Source organism: Ochotona princeps, chromosome 19 (assembly GCF_030435755.1).
Source record: "Ochotona princeps isolate mOchPri1 chromosome 19, mOchPri1.hap1, whole genome shotgun sequence".
Classification (NCBI taxonomy): Eukaryota; Metazoa; Chordata; class Mammalia; order Lagomorpha; family Ochotonidae; genus Ochotona; species Ochotona princeps.
This window is the reverse complement of record NC_080850.1, coordinates 25,066,638-25,079,390: the sequence shown is the minus strand read 5'-3', so window position 1 is coordinate 25,079,390 and position 12,753 is coordinate 25,066,638. Positions and strand designations below refer to the sequence as shown.

The 12,753-nt window shown below is 40.7% G+C and overlaps 1 protein-coding gene across 2 annotated transcripts in view; it reads right to left on the bottom strand.

The window, feature by feature from the left end:
• C19H5orf46 (chromosome 19 C5orf46 homolog) overlaps window positions 1-12,528 on the bottom strand; it is a 37,405-nt gene extending 24,877 nt beyond the window's left edge. The window contains exons 1-2 of one of the 2 annotated variants that reach the window (XM_058677770.1): window positions 12,433-12,528; window positions 5,682-5,829 (exon numbers count right to left, since the gene is read on the bottom strand). In XM_058677770.1, coding sequence (XP_058533753.1) covers window positions 5,682-5,829; window positions 12,433-12,502 — 218 coding nt within the window. In that variant the 5' untranslated portion in view covers window positions 12,503-12,528. Of the gene's footprint in view, window positions 1-5,681; window positions 5,830-6,564; window positions 6,708-12,432 lie in introns of those variants that run through there. The other variant, XM_058677772.1, reaches the window with a different exon arrangement.
• Window positions 12,529-12,753: the final 225 nt, after the last annotated feature.

Genomic DNA, 12,753 nt, shown 5'->3' with positions numbered 1-12,753 from the left:
TGTGGAAAAAAAACGTTGCTGGGAGAAGCATGAGCTATCTATTTGTCTGTCTTAATATATCAAACACCCAGAACTTGGGCTAAATTTTCTAGACTGCAGAAAGCGTTTAATTCTAAAATGAATGACTTGATTTTTATTATGTGATTCCATGGAAATGTAACTGTTAAATGAGTTTATTAATTTTATTTGTATTTTTGTTTATTTCCATGTGCCTACCACAGAATGGCAAAGATTACACAGCTTACCACTCTCTATGTTCTTTCGATTTGCTTCCAACAGTGCTATGGCTTTGAGACAAAGCATAGACTCTGGGGTTAGGAAGCTGAGTTCGAATCCTTTTCTTTTCTTTGTTAACAGGGCCATGCTAATTAATCCCCCTAAGCCTTTTTTCTTTGTTTGTAAAACTGAAAAGTGGCATACTTATTTTTTATGACCATTATGAGTTAAGCACCACATATCCAGCACTTTGTTTAATGCCTAAAAGACGTAATAACCAATTTATCCCATGACTGACAGTAAAATTCAATAACTCTGTCATGGTCTTTAAAAAAATACGGAGATGAATTAAGTAAAGGGGATGTGTTAAGTAAAGGTAGGCATTTCTGAGCACTCAAAATAAAGTGTAAAAATCTGGCGGCACAGGACAGAGAAACTGTTCATCCTTCCTTTTCAAACTGAGTTCCATAATTACACTTTCCCCATGGCTACATGCTTGCACATCTTCAGTGCATTCTAGGCCCTCATTTCACAGGCTGGACTTTCATAAAGAAGTTCTTAGCAGAATTGTGACAGGAACCAAATCTCTTATCAGGGTTTACTGATATCATTACACAATTATTAAGCTGGCAACTTTGATATAATAAAATTATATGTAGTTAAAATTAATCTTTAAGAAAACAGAATAAAATAAGAACAAAGAAAGAATGTTTAAATGTCCTTTTTTTTTTCTTGAATGTAAGCCTGCACAATAAAAATCATTACATAAAACCAGAAAGATCCTTTTTGTAGGCTCTAATAAATTATTAATTTAGTTGTAAATTGTAAATTAAAATCACCTTGGCAGGTCACTTTGATGAATGTTCTTATGGATTATCATCAAATTCCACATATCCTCTTGAAAAGAAAAAATAATAAATTATGATTTAGAGTGAACAGAAGTGTCAAGAATGATCACTAAGGTGTTTAATAACATTTGAGTCATAGTATTCTTCCTCAGGGTTCCCATCTCAGAAGGAAATTAGAGCAGATGCCTACAGTAGTCATACCTGGCAAGCCATTTACGCATAATTCTCTTTTTGAACCCACCAATAAAACTATTGCTTGAATTTATCTTCATATATTAACTCTCAAAAGTTATTTGTTCATAAAAACATCTCCAGAACTTAGAACGGTGCCTGGCATCTGGAATGAATTAATATGGATGTTTCCTAATACATTTTTATCTGTGCTTATATTTGAAAAAAAAAAAAACCTGTGAGAATAAAGATTTAGTCACTTACCCAAATCACTGCTGACATCTTTTAAAGTGACCTTTAAAACCTAGCTCTCTAGTAATTACCAAACACCTGCAACACTACACTTCTCTGCTCAAGCAGTGGGTGCCAGGGCAGATTCAAAAGAAGGTAAAAGATGACTAAAATGCAGTTTGTAAAGAGATTATCATGTGTCGGAGAAAACAGATACATTCAAGTACAAATAGTTCCTAAAAACATGAAAACTTCTGAGAATTTCTACAAAGCAATGTGAATTACAGAGCTACAAACACTGAATTTTCTTTTTATTTTAAAGTTTATTTTAGGATTGCATTTTTTAAAGATTTATTTATTTTTATTGTAAAAGCAGAGAGAAGAAGAGACAGAGAGGAAGCTCTTCCATCCAATGGTTCACTCCCCAAGCAGTCGCAACTGCTGAGCTGAGCCAATCTGAAGCCAAGAGCCAGAAGCTTCTTCTGGGTCTCCCAGAGTGGGTGCAGCGTCCCAAAGCTTTGGGCTGTCCTTGACTGCTTTCCCAGGCTATAGGCAGGGAGTTGGATGGGAAGCAGGGCCACCGGGATTAGAACCGGCGCCTGTATGGGATCCTGGTGCATTCAAGACAAGGACTTTAACCACTAGGCTATCGCGCCAGACCCCAAATACTGAATTTTCTAACTACAGGGCAGTTGTGACTTCTTCAGATAACTATTTAAAAACTTCAGGAAATGGTCAGATCTGCTACGTTAACAGAATAAGAATGGCTTCTCAGGACAGGAAATAATGACAGAAAGCGCACATGAGTTTGTCTGAAAACAAAAATCACCTCTCACTGGGGACAGTCAAGTGTTTGTCCATCAAGTGCCCGGATGCGTCAAAGATAGAAGTGAAAGACACATTTGCATTAGAGAAGGACCTAATGCATTTCTCCTGCTTTTAGGCACTGAGAATTCACGCAAGAGATTTCAAACATGTCAATAATATAACTAAATTTGTGTTTTTAATAAGCTGCTTAGGTAGGAGTTAGATAATGGAGAAGAGACAACTGAAAATGGTCATCAATATAATTTAAAAACTTAGGAGAGACATGACTAACAGCTTGTTTACAAAAACTATTCAGTGAAATTGAAGAAAACGAATGGTATAGGAAAAATAATTAAGATTAGACTATTTAGCAAGTGGACGAAGATGGTGATAAGCGCAGATCGCAAGGTTATGAATTCTGAGTGGGCAGTGATGTGGACTGCCGGAACAAGAACGGGCAGACTTCTAAGCCAGGGATGGACTTGGATTTTAGACACTGACTTGCAAGTACTGACCAAAACTAAACAGAAATATTTTTGTTTTGTTTTTAAGCAAACAGTTATTTCACTATGAAGCTTGGAAGGAGTAGTGTAACAACAGTATCACCTGGAAATTCAATAGACTATATGAAATATTCCCAATGTGGAGGCTACAATGTAAGAAACGAGGCATTTGGAACGTTAAAACATAATGATATTTAAGAAACAAGCACACGACAAAGTCAAATACACAGGTTTCCCCCTCAGTTTGGGAGAGGACTAGATGTATGCACGTCAAAGAAGTCCAGGTGCACGCGGGGAGGCGGAGGCAAGGATATTCACGAGGATTAGCACCGCCCACCTCCGCAAGTGCAACGAGTTAAGTAAGCATACATCTGGGAACGGTGTTAGGCAGGATACAGTCAGCACAGCTCTACGGTCAAAGCACAAGGACGTGGAGGCAGCTCCCTGGCCTGCTCACTGCCACAGCAGCACTTACCTCGCAGTTATTACGTGTATGACGTGTGATTTAGGCAGTAGATACACTGAAGTGAATAAAACACAATTTCCATTTTTTAAAAATGAATTTCTACCATTCTTCTCATTCTTTTTAATCAAATCTCATTCCAGGCCCCGATTCCATCTTACTTTTCCCATAAACACCTGCCTAAGCACACAGGCACAGCTCCATTCACTAGAAATAATTTTTTTGATATTTGGCTAACATTTAGCCTAGGGGGAGTTCTTCATTATAATTGCACTGGTTTAGTCCATTTATACTCTAGACTAAAAATTATTTGAGAAGGAAATTTCTAGTCTGGAAATTTCCTTAATGTGCCTGTCCCTACTTTGCACATACACAGTGGCCAGTAATGTATTTTGATGGTCTCCCATGCCCCACCCTCCATTATGTTTATGGTCTTCACCTGGACTAGAGTCACAGCTCTTTCAGGTTCTGATTCTAGTACCAAATTTATTTTCCTGAGTCAGCGCAAAGATCTTTCAGGATCTTCATTCAAACGGGGCAGTGGAGCTTTAGATCTGATCTCCAGGATCTCTTTCCTTCACTAATTAAATCCAACAATTATTTCCTGGGTATCTGATAGTATGGGCTATGCACCGTGCTGTCACAGTGAAATGCAGACATGGAGTCTTTACTTTCACCTAGCTTCATGATTAAGAATAAACAATTCCAGATGGCAACATATGTTATAATGAAACTATGACCAGGTGAAGTGACACAGAATAATAGAAGATGTGACTGGAAGGAGACAGTATTAATATGGACAGTCATACAACAACTGTCTGGGGAGGTGACTTCTGGATGTGCTGCAGGCCCAAGCCATAGACACAAGAAAGGAAAGAATATTTCAGCCAGAAATGAGAGCGAAGGCTGGGAGCTTGAGATGACTGCAACCAGCTGCAGCACAACGATCGTTTAGCATCATAATAGGAGGGAGAAGCGAAATAGTCAAGTCAAGGCCCTGTTCTGTGCCTGGAGCAAATGACACACAGGCAACTCTCAGGGTGAGCACTGAGAAAAATGTGCCATTTTTACATGTGTGAAATATCCCAAGTAAGGACTGAGAGAACTATTACTGCTCCAATTCCTGCCTTTACTACGAAGTTACCAAAACAATATTGAGTCAACTGCAATCTAAACTATACTTTATATGTAATGAGTATTATTCTCAGCCTTATTGTTTCCTTCTTGTTGACATGAACAGCCATGGGAAGCTGGTAGCTGCAAAACCACCACAGTAGGAAATGTCACAACAAAAAGGAAAAGAGTTTTAACTGTGGAGAAGACTCTTCTCCAGGCAGGTGATCTGTAATGACTGAGGCAAAGCAATGGTTACTGAACTTGATCCTGGCCAAGCGGCTGAGAAGCGACAGAGCCAGTATTACAAGCAAGTCCTTTTCCGAAAATGACTCATAGTAGTTAAAAAAAATCTTTTAAAATTCCCACTCACTGAAACAAGCACAAATTTAAACAAACACAAATTTCAAGGCTGTGCAGAACTTTCAAGCAACATCAATGTAACTCAAAACATCTGATCAAGGGCAGGCTTTCAAGAATTTGCTGTCCATTAGAATCACCTGGGGAACTTGTTAAAAATGCATGCCCAGAACACTGTTCTCGGGAAGACACAAGATGGAGGAACCTTTCTTTACACATTTCTCCAGAGGACTGTGAATCAGGTGAGTAACACACCTCACTGGGGGATCTATGAAGGAGTTAGAGAGCAGAAGCCTAGACAGGAGGAAGTGGAAAGCATTTGTAAGTTTTAAAAAGTGAATTTGTTCTTAAGAAACACGTTTGGGAGATTAACGTGGAGTACAGTGAGGCTGTGATATAAATTCAGAGCTACAGGGGCTGGGATAAACTGTGCTGGGAACTGGGCCCCGGGGCCGGGAAGCAGGCTGAGAACGCTGGGAAGGCTGCTGGAGGGGTCACGTCTCACTCATGGGACCCCTTGGGATCAAAGCAAAGGCTTCTGCTGAGGCCTAGATTATCTGAACAGAGAGATTGGGTGCGGTCTCTGACAACCCTGCTACAAAACAGCCAGAGACTCATGACACAGTCACCACCATCACTGCCCCTTGCCTCGACTACAGAAATCTCCGTGTTTGACTGGATGGGTCCTCCCAGTCCTTGTCCAAAACCAACAGGTGACCAGGACTAGCATTTAGCTTTGTGTCCCTGCTCTTCCCAATCTCTCTCTGATCCTGAGAGTATTAGATACGTTTTATGGAATAGTCATGGATAGTCATGTGCTCTCCCTCGCAAACAGTTCAGGGGAATTTATTTTTTTTTGATGAAAAAAATACTGTATGGTCATAGGCCACAAACCGTTTCACAAACATTTTAATGTGTTGTATTAGTTACCAATCAGGAACTGGACATAAGCAAGGACTCAGTGCTTACGTTCCCCTTCTCATGGAGCGCAGGATGAAGTCAAACGCATTCTCAATGATTTCTGTGCCCAGGATGTTTAGGAATTTGGGGAAATCTGGCTCTGGGTTTTTGCCTGAGTCCTCTGGCTTCTTATCTGGTTTGTCCTCGGGTTTGTCATCTGGAAAACAAAACAGTTTCGGAGGTGATTTTGCATAACAATAAGGGAAATTGTATCTTCCATTCAGGAAGTCCCTAAGGCAAGGGTACACCCACTCACCGTGCAGCCTGCTGTAGTTGTGTTTGTTGAACATTTAATTAATGCCCACTTGGTTGAAGTCTCATGTGCTTTGTTTCATTTACTCAAATAAACAAACAACTGGCACATATGTATATCCAGGTAGGCACTGCCTGCATTTTGTGGATGACAAAAGCTCACAGATTTTTCTCAGTGGAAAACAGCTGCTTAACACATGGAGCAGGACAGAGACATAGAAAGCCTGGCTTTTCCATGTCACCTTTATTTTATTTATTTATTTTTTAAAGATTGATTTATTTTATTTGGAACTTCAGGATTAGAGAGCTTCCATCTGTCAGTTTACTCCCCAAATGGCTGCAATGGTCAGAGCTGGGTCGGCCCAAAGCCAGGAACCAGGAACTTCCTCCAGGTCTCCCATGTGGGTGCAGGGTCCCAAGGCTTTGGGTTGTCCTCCACTGCTTTCCCAGGTCACAAGCAGGGAGCTGGATAGGAAGTGGAGCTGCCGGGATTAGAACCGGTGCCCATGTAGTATGGCCAGTGCTGACAGAGCATTAGTCTGTCAGGCCTCGGCGCTGGCCCTGCTCGCGTCTGCTTTTTCACGTACTCCCTGTGTCTAGAAAGTAAATACGAAAATAAAGACAAATGTTGAGCACACACCTATGACAGGCAATCTCCTTGCGTTGTTTTGGATTCGCTCTTCCAACAACTCCATGAGGTAAACCAAATTATTATCCTAACTTAACCATTAAAAAAAAATTAAGCCTGAGACTTAAAAGCTGTTTGGAAAGCACAGCTACCCTGCCACACGTCCTTGGGGCTGTTCCTCAGTGTCAGACCTGTTCCGTTCGGCAGCGTCCATTAGCCTTCCGCCTCCCCAGAGGCGCCGGCTTCCGCCAGGCTGCGTGGTGGACGTAGCGACGTGCCTGGTGCGCATGCGCAGTGTGTACGCGGCTTCTCTGCCCCTGGAAGCGACGGGACCACTGGCCGCCTGCGGGGGGAGGGTGGGTGCTGAAGTGCGATGGTTTCGCCCAGGGAACCACCTTCTCCATGCGAGGCCTACAGCGGCTGCTATCGCCAAGGCCAGTGAAGCAGTGTGCAAGTCTGAGAGGACGAAATCGATGAGGAGCACTCGGACTGTGGTCCCCGAAGGCTGGGCTTCACGACAGACAGGATCCGCACAGTTCTGAACGGTGGCGTTGGCCTCACCAGCTTCATCTGCATCAAGCACCAGTAGCTGCTCGCAGGCAGAGAGGGCTTTTCTGAAGATTTTGCAGCTGGGGTTTATAGTCTAATAATGCAAGATGATGCCCAACAGGAGCCTGCAGGTGTCTGTCGTCCTTGTCAAACGCTCTGTCCCCAAGAGCCACATCAGTTTCCTTGACAGCGCACAGGTTCTGAGACAGAAGAAACTGGGCCCAAGACTCAGTGCCTATAAGGTGACAGCTGTAGTGGATTGTGGGAATATAGGTGGATGGCCCTTCCTGGGACCTGAGGGGTTTCAGGCTCATGGACCCGGTCAGCCCACTGCAGGCTGTCTGGGAAGGCTACGAGGTGATGGCCGTGGACGAGGCCTGTGAAGTGTCATCCGTAAGGAAGCTCGGAGGTCTTGCAATTGCTCACTGAGGGAAGTCAGTGGGAGTGGTTGTGGGAAGCCTTACAGTTGGGTTGGATGGCATGGGTCTGTGATAAGCACCACTCCTTGTTTAGCAAGGCTATGAGGAGTTTCTGGCTGCGTGGCAGGCCCGGCAGAATGTCTCTGGTCACCTCATTGCTTCCTCACCCCATTGTAGGGACACTCAATCACCTCTCTGATATTTCATAGAATTCCCCTGAGGGTGGTGGTGTTTTTCTGCAAATGTGAAATGATTCCTGTAACTGGTATAACACCTCAAACTGATCAATCATGTTATGGTGAAAGCATCTTTAGCAACTTAAGGCAATGACACACAGCTAAAAGTATACAATGGTACAATTGAGCCCACAATGCCTGCAAACATCCTGTTATGTGCCCACCTTTGTCCTGAAGCTTGCCCTAATATAAGTAATGTTTTCCTTAAGAAATGGTTTGACAATATCTTGGAACAGATGGCAATCATGGAGGTACAAAGAGTTTGTTCACCATACACCTCGAACTGTTACAACACATGAAATGACACATTTTATTTTCTCACCACGGAAAGCAGAAACTATACAGGGCAATTTCTAAAGGGAGACAAATGTGACCCCCCAAAAAATGGCTTAAAATTTCTACCTTATATTGGCACTTATATTTAGGGAAAGAAAACAGTTTATAAAGATAAAGGGAAGTTTCCTGTAAAGGCCCTCTGTTTGTAGATTGGCTGAGTTGCCTTGATCCCTTCCATTGTCCTTTAACAAATAAACAAAAAAACAATTAAATCAGCACTAAGAACAAAAAACAACTGAATCAATATGAGGTGAAGGTGATGGTAATTTATGCATGATCGGTTAGGAGATTTAACGGATAATAGCTTGTTGAAAATATTTTCTCTGAAGTAAAATAATAGTAATGGTTTTTAGGATTGATTTTATAATGAAGTACAAATGAAACAATTGGCTGTTGTGCAAAAGCTTGTGATGATCTGTGTATAAATATAGAAGGCAGCTTTTCTGAGTTGTCCCTTACGAGCACCATGCAGCAATGATCCACGTCTCGTCCCTTTCCTCCTCCTTTCCTCGCGGATCCATGCATCCTTTGCAAGCTCTTGAGTCAGCTAGAGCTGGTCTCCAGTAAGTGGCGATGTGGCCGTTTAAGCTTCACTGGGACCTGGAGGTGTGGCTTCTGGGGACCTGACAGTGAGGAGGAGCCCTGGGAGGAGCAGGTGATGGAATGTTCCTGGGAGCCTGACCCAGGGCTGGGCCTTCTCTGAAACCTCAGATCTAGGAGGCTGGTCGTTTCAGTTAGAATGTGCAGTGATAGTCAAGAAAGAACAAAGGAACTTTCAACCAAGGTTGAGAGGGGCTAGAGAAATAAACCGGAACTGCCATGATGTTGAAACAGGATGATTCGTATCACAACTCTGGACCAAAAAGATTAATTTGGTTTATAATGTTTATATAATCTGAAGACTATTACAAGAAGCCAGGAATATGGTTAATATAGAAACTGGTGAAAATAAAAACAAAAAAACATCCAAATTATGGAGTTAGGGACAAAGATAATTCAAAGCCATGTCCATCTGGTAGTAAGTGTTGGATTTTTAGGCAGTCTTTGAAGATAGTCTTTGACAGAGAAGTTAAATCATTTGCACTGCCTTGGTAAAATTGACAAGTATAATGTTTTAATATATTACGATACATAATTATATAGGATTTATAATGTATAATTGTTATGACAAAGAAATTCTGTAACTTATGTATCACCTAGTAGTTTTATAATTAGTAACTACACATTAGAGTTTTCCCCATGAACACTGTCACAGGTATGTACTTTTTAGCTCATTGGACTGAGAAACAGAAATATTTGTTTTGCAGATGAGCTCATAGAGAACAAGAGACGTGTTTTGTAAGAGCAGGCTTGTCATACTTAAGTCTTCATTAGGTGCCATTTAGAATGAGGGCCCAGGATCCAGCAGGTAAGAGTGATGCTGTGTAAGCGTCCTGGACATTTTTTGGACTATCTTTCATGGTCTTTATTTTTCAGGTGAGGAGATGGATGACGCTGTGACACTATTTGTGGCCTCTTTGGATCCTGGTGATAGGATGAGGTAGGACACTTGTCTCTTTTTAATTCTGTTGTAGCCTGACAACTAGTGATGCTGGATTTGGTAAATAAAAATATAGGATGCTCAGTTAAATTTAAATTTTAGGTAAACAACAGATACTTTAGTAATAGAAGAGTGATCCAGGAAATATTCAATATTTACTTAATCCACTAAGTGATCAGTTCATTGCTTTCCTGAAATGTATCTGGATGTCTCATATTTTATCTGGTAGCCTCACCATCAGTTTTGACAAGAAGTTCTGTTTCTTAGACAGTATGCTTTCATGACTTTGGAGGAGGAATGTGCAACTAGCTTTTCCGTGTGGGTCTGTCAGCTTGTGTCAGGAGTCTTGCCTTTGAATTGCATCCTACAGAGACTAGTAGCAAAAAATAGTCATCCCATTCTGCAAGCATTTTATTGTTTTGTATGCCATAATGAAAGATTTGACAGGAACATAATCTGGAATCTATAATCCAAATCATTGCATTTAATTATTACCAGTAATCGTCATACTAATGAAGGATTCATTTTGCTGCCAATATTGTGCTAATATAGTTTTTGCTAAGAGTTCAGGTTTAAAAAAAAATGTAAGCTTGACTGTCATATTCATGGCCAGACAACCACAGTGCCTAGGATAGGTTTGTTTTCATCACAGCAAGAAGGACACACAACCTGGATTTGTGGGATACCTGCTGTGCAAGAACTAGCTTAGTGTTTTCATCACTTGCTTTAATCCTTGCTCAGCTCCCATTTGGTTTCACAGATCTGAGAGAAACTGTAGATACTTGGGGAAATAAAATGACTCATCTAAAGTCACTCATTTACAAAGGGGCTGAGCTAGGATTTGTACCTGGATTTATTTTAACTCCATAGAGCATGTTGTTCATATTTTATAGAAGTATGTCCAAGCATGTGTTCTCTAAAGACAGTGAATAAATGCGAAACTGTTGATTGTTTGCATGGCAGGTTATTTATTTTCTGCTCTGTTTCAATCTGCATTTTCCCATTGCAGTATTTCTTTATATATCTATGCTGTGTATACATATCACCTACCACAGTACAGACCTAAAGTATACTCACAGTAAGGGTTTACTGTATTATTGTTAATAATGCTTTATGATGCACTTTCTCCTTGAGTGGCTTAGGAGATACTGGTTCTTTAAGTCAGGATGGGTATTTGGTACTGTACTTAGGACACAGGATGTACCAAGGAGTATCTGAGTTTGGGTACCTGCTCCACAGCTACCTGTGGATGTGCCTCCAGTGAGACAGCAAACTGTGACTTGGATGCTCAGAGCCTTTCCATCCATATGGGGGACCTGGATGCAATTCTGGGCTCCTGGCTTTTTGTGACCCTGTCCTACTCTTATGGGCATTTGGGGACTGAGCTAGAGGTAGAAAAAGTGCTTCTCTCAATCTCTTGTGTACATGCGTGTGCATGTTCTTGCTCTTTCTGTGTAACTGAATTTCAAAATAAATCCAACATTTACAAAATTTTGTTTTCAAATATGATATGGAATACCCTTTACTTTCATTACATAGTGGTCTGAATTTCTTAGTCAATGGGATTTTGAAATTCTGAACAAAGATTATTGCTGATTTCAGTACAGTTTTTGTAGTATAGAATGGTTATAACCATGAGGTGAATAATTTTTGCGTTTAACAGATGAAGAAATGGGCCTTCCAAGTAGTGAACCAATTGAGCCATGTTTTCAGAGTTTGTGAGAAGTTGAACAGAGAGTTGATCTATGGGATAAAAACTTCACGTTTCATATCACTATGGTGTTAGGAATAAAGTGAGCACAGTATCAAGGCTAGAGTAATCCTGTTGGGAATGTCAGGCTCTATGTTACATCAGCAGACTGACTGTGGCCCAAGGAAATAAGTTCTATCAAATTACATTCAAAGGACTCTTACCAAATTTGCATTCTCCTTGTTTTCTGACCCATCATTCCAAATAGCTATAAGTTAAAACCACACAATCTTTTACCAACAATCCATTACTAACATTGGCAACAAACAAGACAAAACAAAAATAAAACAACCAAAAAACTACCTGCCATCTTGTCATGCTCTATGTACTTAAGCAGATATGATAAAATACATGCTCAGCTATAAATAAAAGGAATCTAGCAATACTTCTTCCTGTATCTATGCTCCTGTCACTTTACCTGTGTAACCTCAGTTTTATCACCTGTGTTTTTACAGGTTAATTAAGTGTTCACTTAATAGGATTTCTGTGATACTCTAGAAGTTTGTAACTATTAACACTTAGAGTTAATATTTACTGGGTACTTATTATCAACCAGGTACTATTTTGCCTTGTCTTTTCTATTTAATTTTTGTGATACCTTTCTACGAAAGTTAACTGTTAATGTGTCCTTTTACATGTCAGGGCTAAACAAGTTAAATAGCATGCCTGAAGTCACGTTTCTGGTTAGAGGTGCAAGCAGGCATAGGAGTCTTATTCTACAATACATATTTTTCACAACTGAAAATTATTTGTTACAATCATGAAAAAGTAACATGGACTCCAGCCCTCAAAGAACTAGCAACTTAGTAGTGTCACTATATCCTAGGAATGCTTATTTACGTGTGCATTCCAAACTTCATATAAAGTCATCATACATTCACATAGGATTGAGTCAATAACGGAAACAAATTTTAATGAAAATCTTAGTTGCAGTTCTTGTTCTGTTCTTTCTGTGATGTCCAAAGGCTTCCATGTTCTGGATTATTGTCAGCTTCTTCCCTTCACTGCTGTCTGCTACTCAGTCCACGCGCTGTGATCATGAGCACTTACCTGCATGGCAGGTCAGGATTAAGGCACACATTGCCAGGGCAAGTGTCAGCCGAAGTACTGAGACAGCCATTCTTGAAGCACTGGGTATTGGCGCGGATAAATTGCTCAGCTGCCCCTGAAGCTTTGCTCCATTTATAAGCATATACAGATGACATCATCTACTGTGGCATGTAGGTTGTTGCACAAGATGTCAGCACACCTCACTCTTGGATCTCTACTAACGAGCCCTTTCTGATCGTTCAAACCAAGTTTTTTTTTTTTTTTTTTTTTTTCCGCATTGGGAAAGAAAAAAATTCTCTTGGTTTTCAAGTGTGTTCTCCT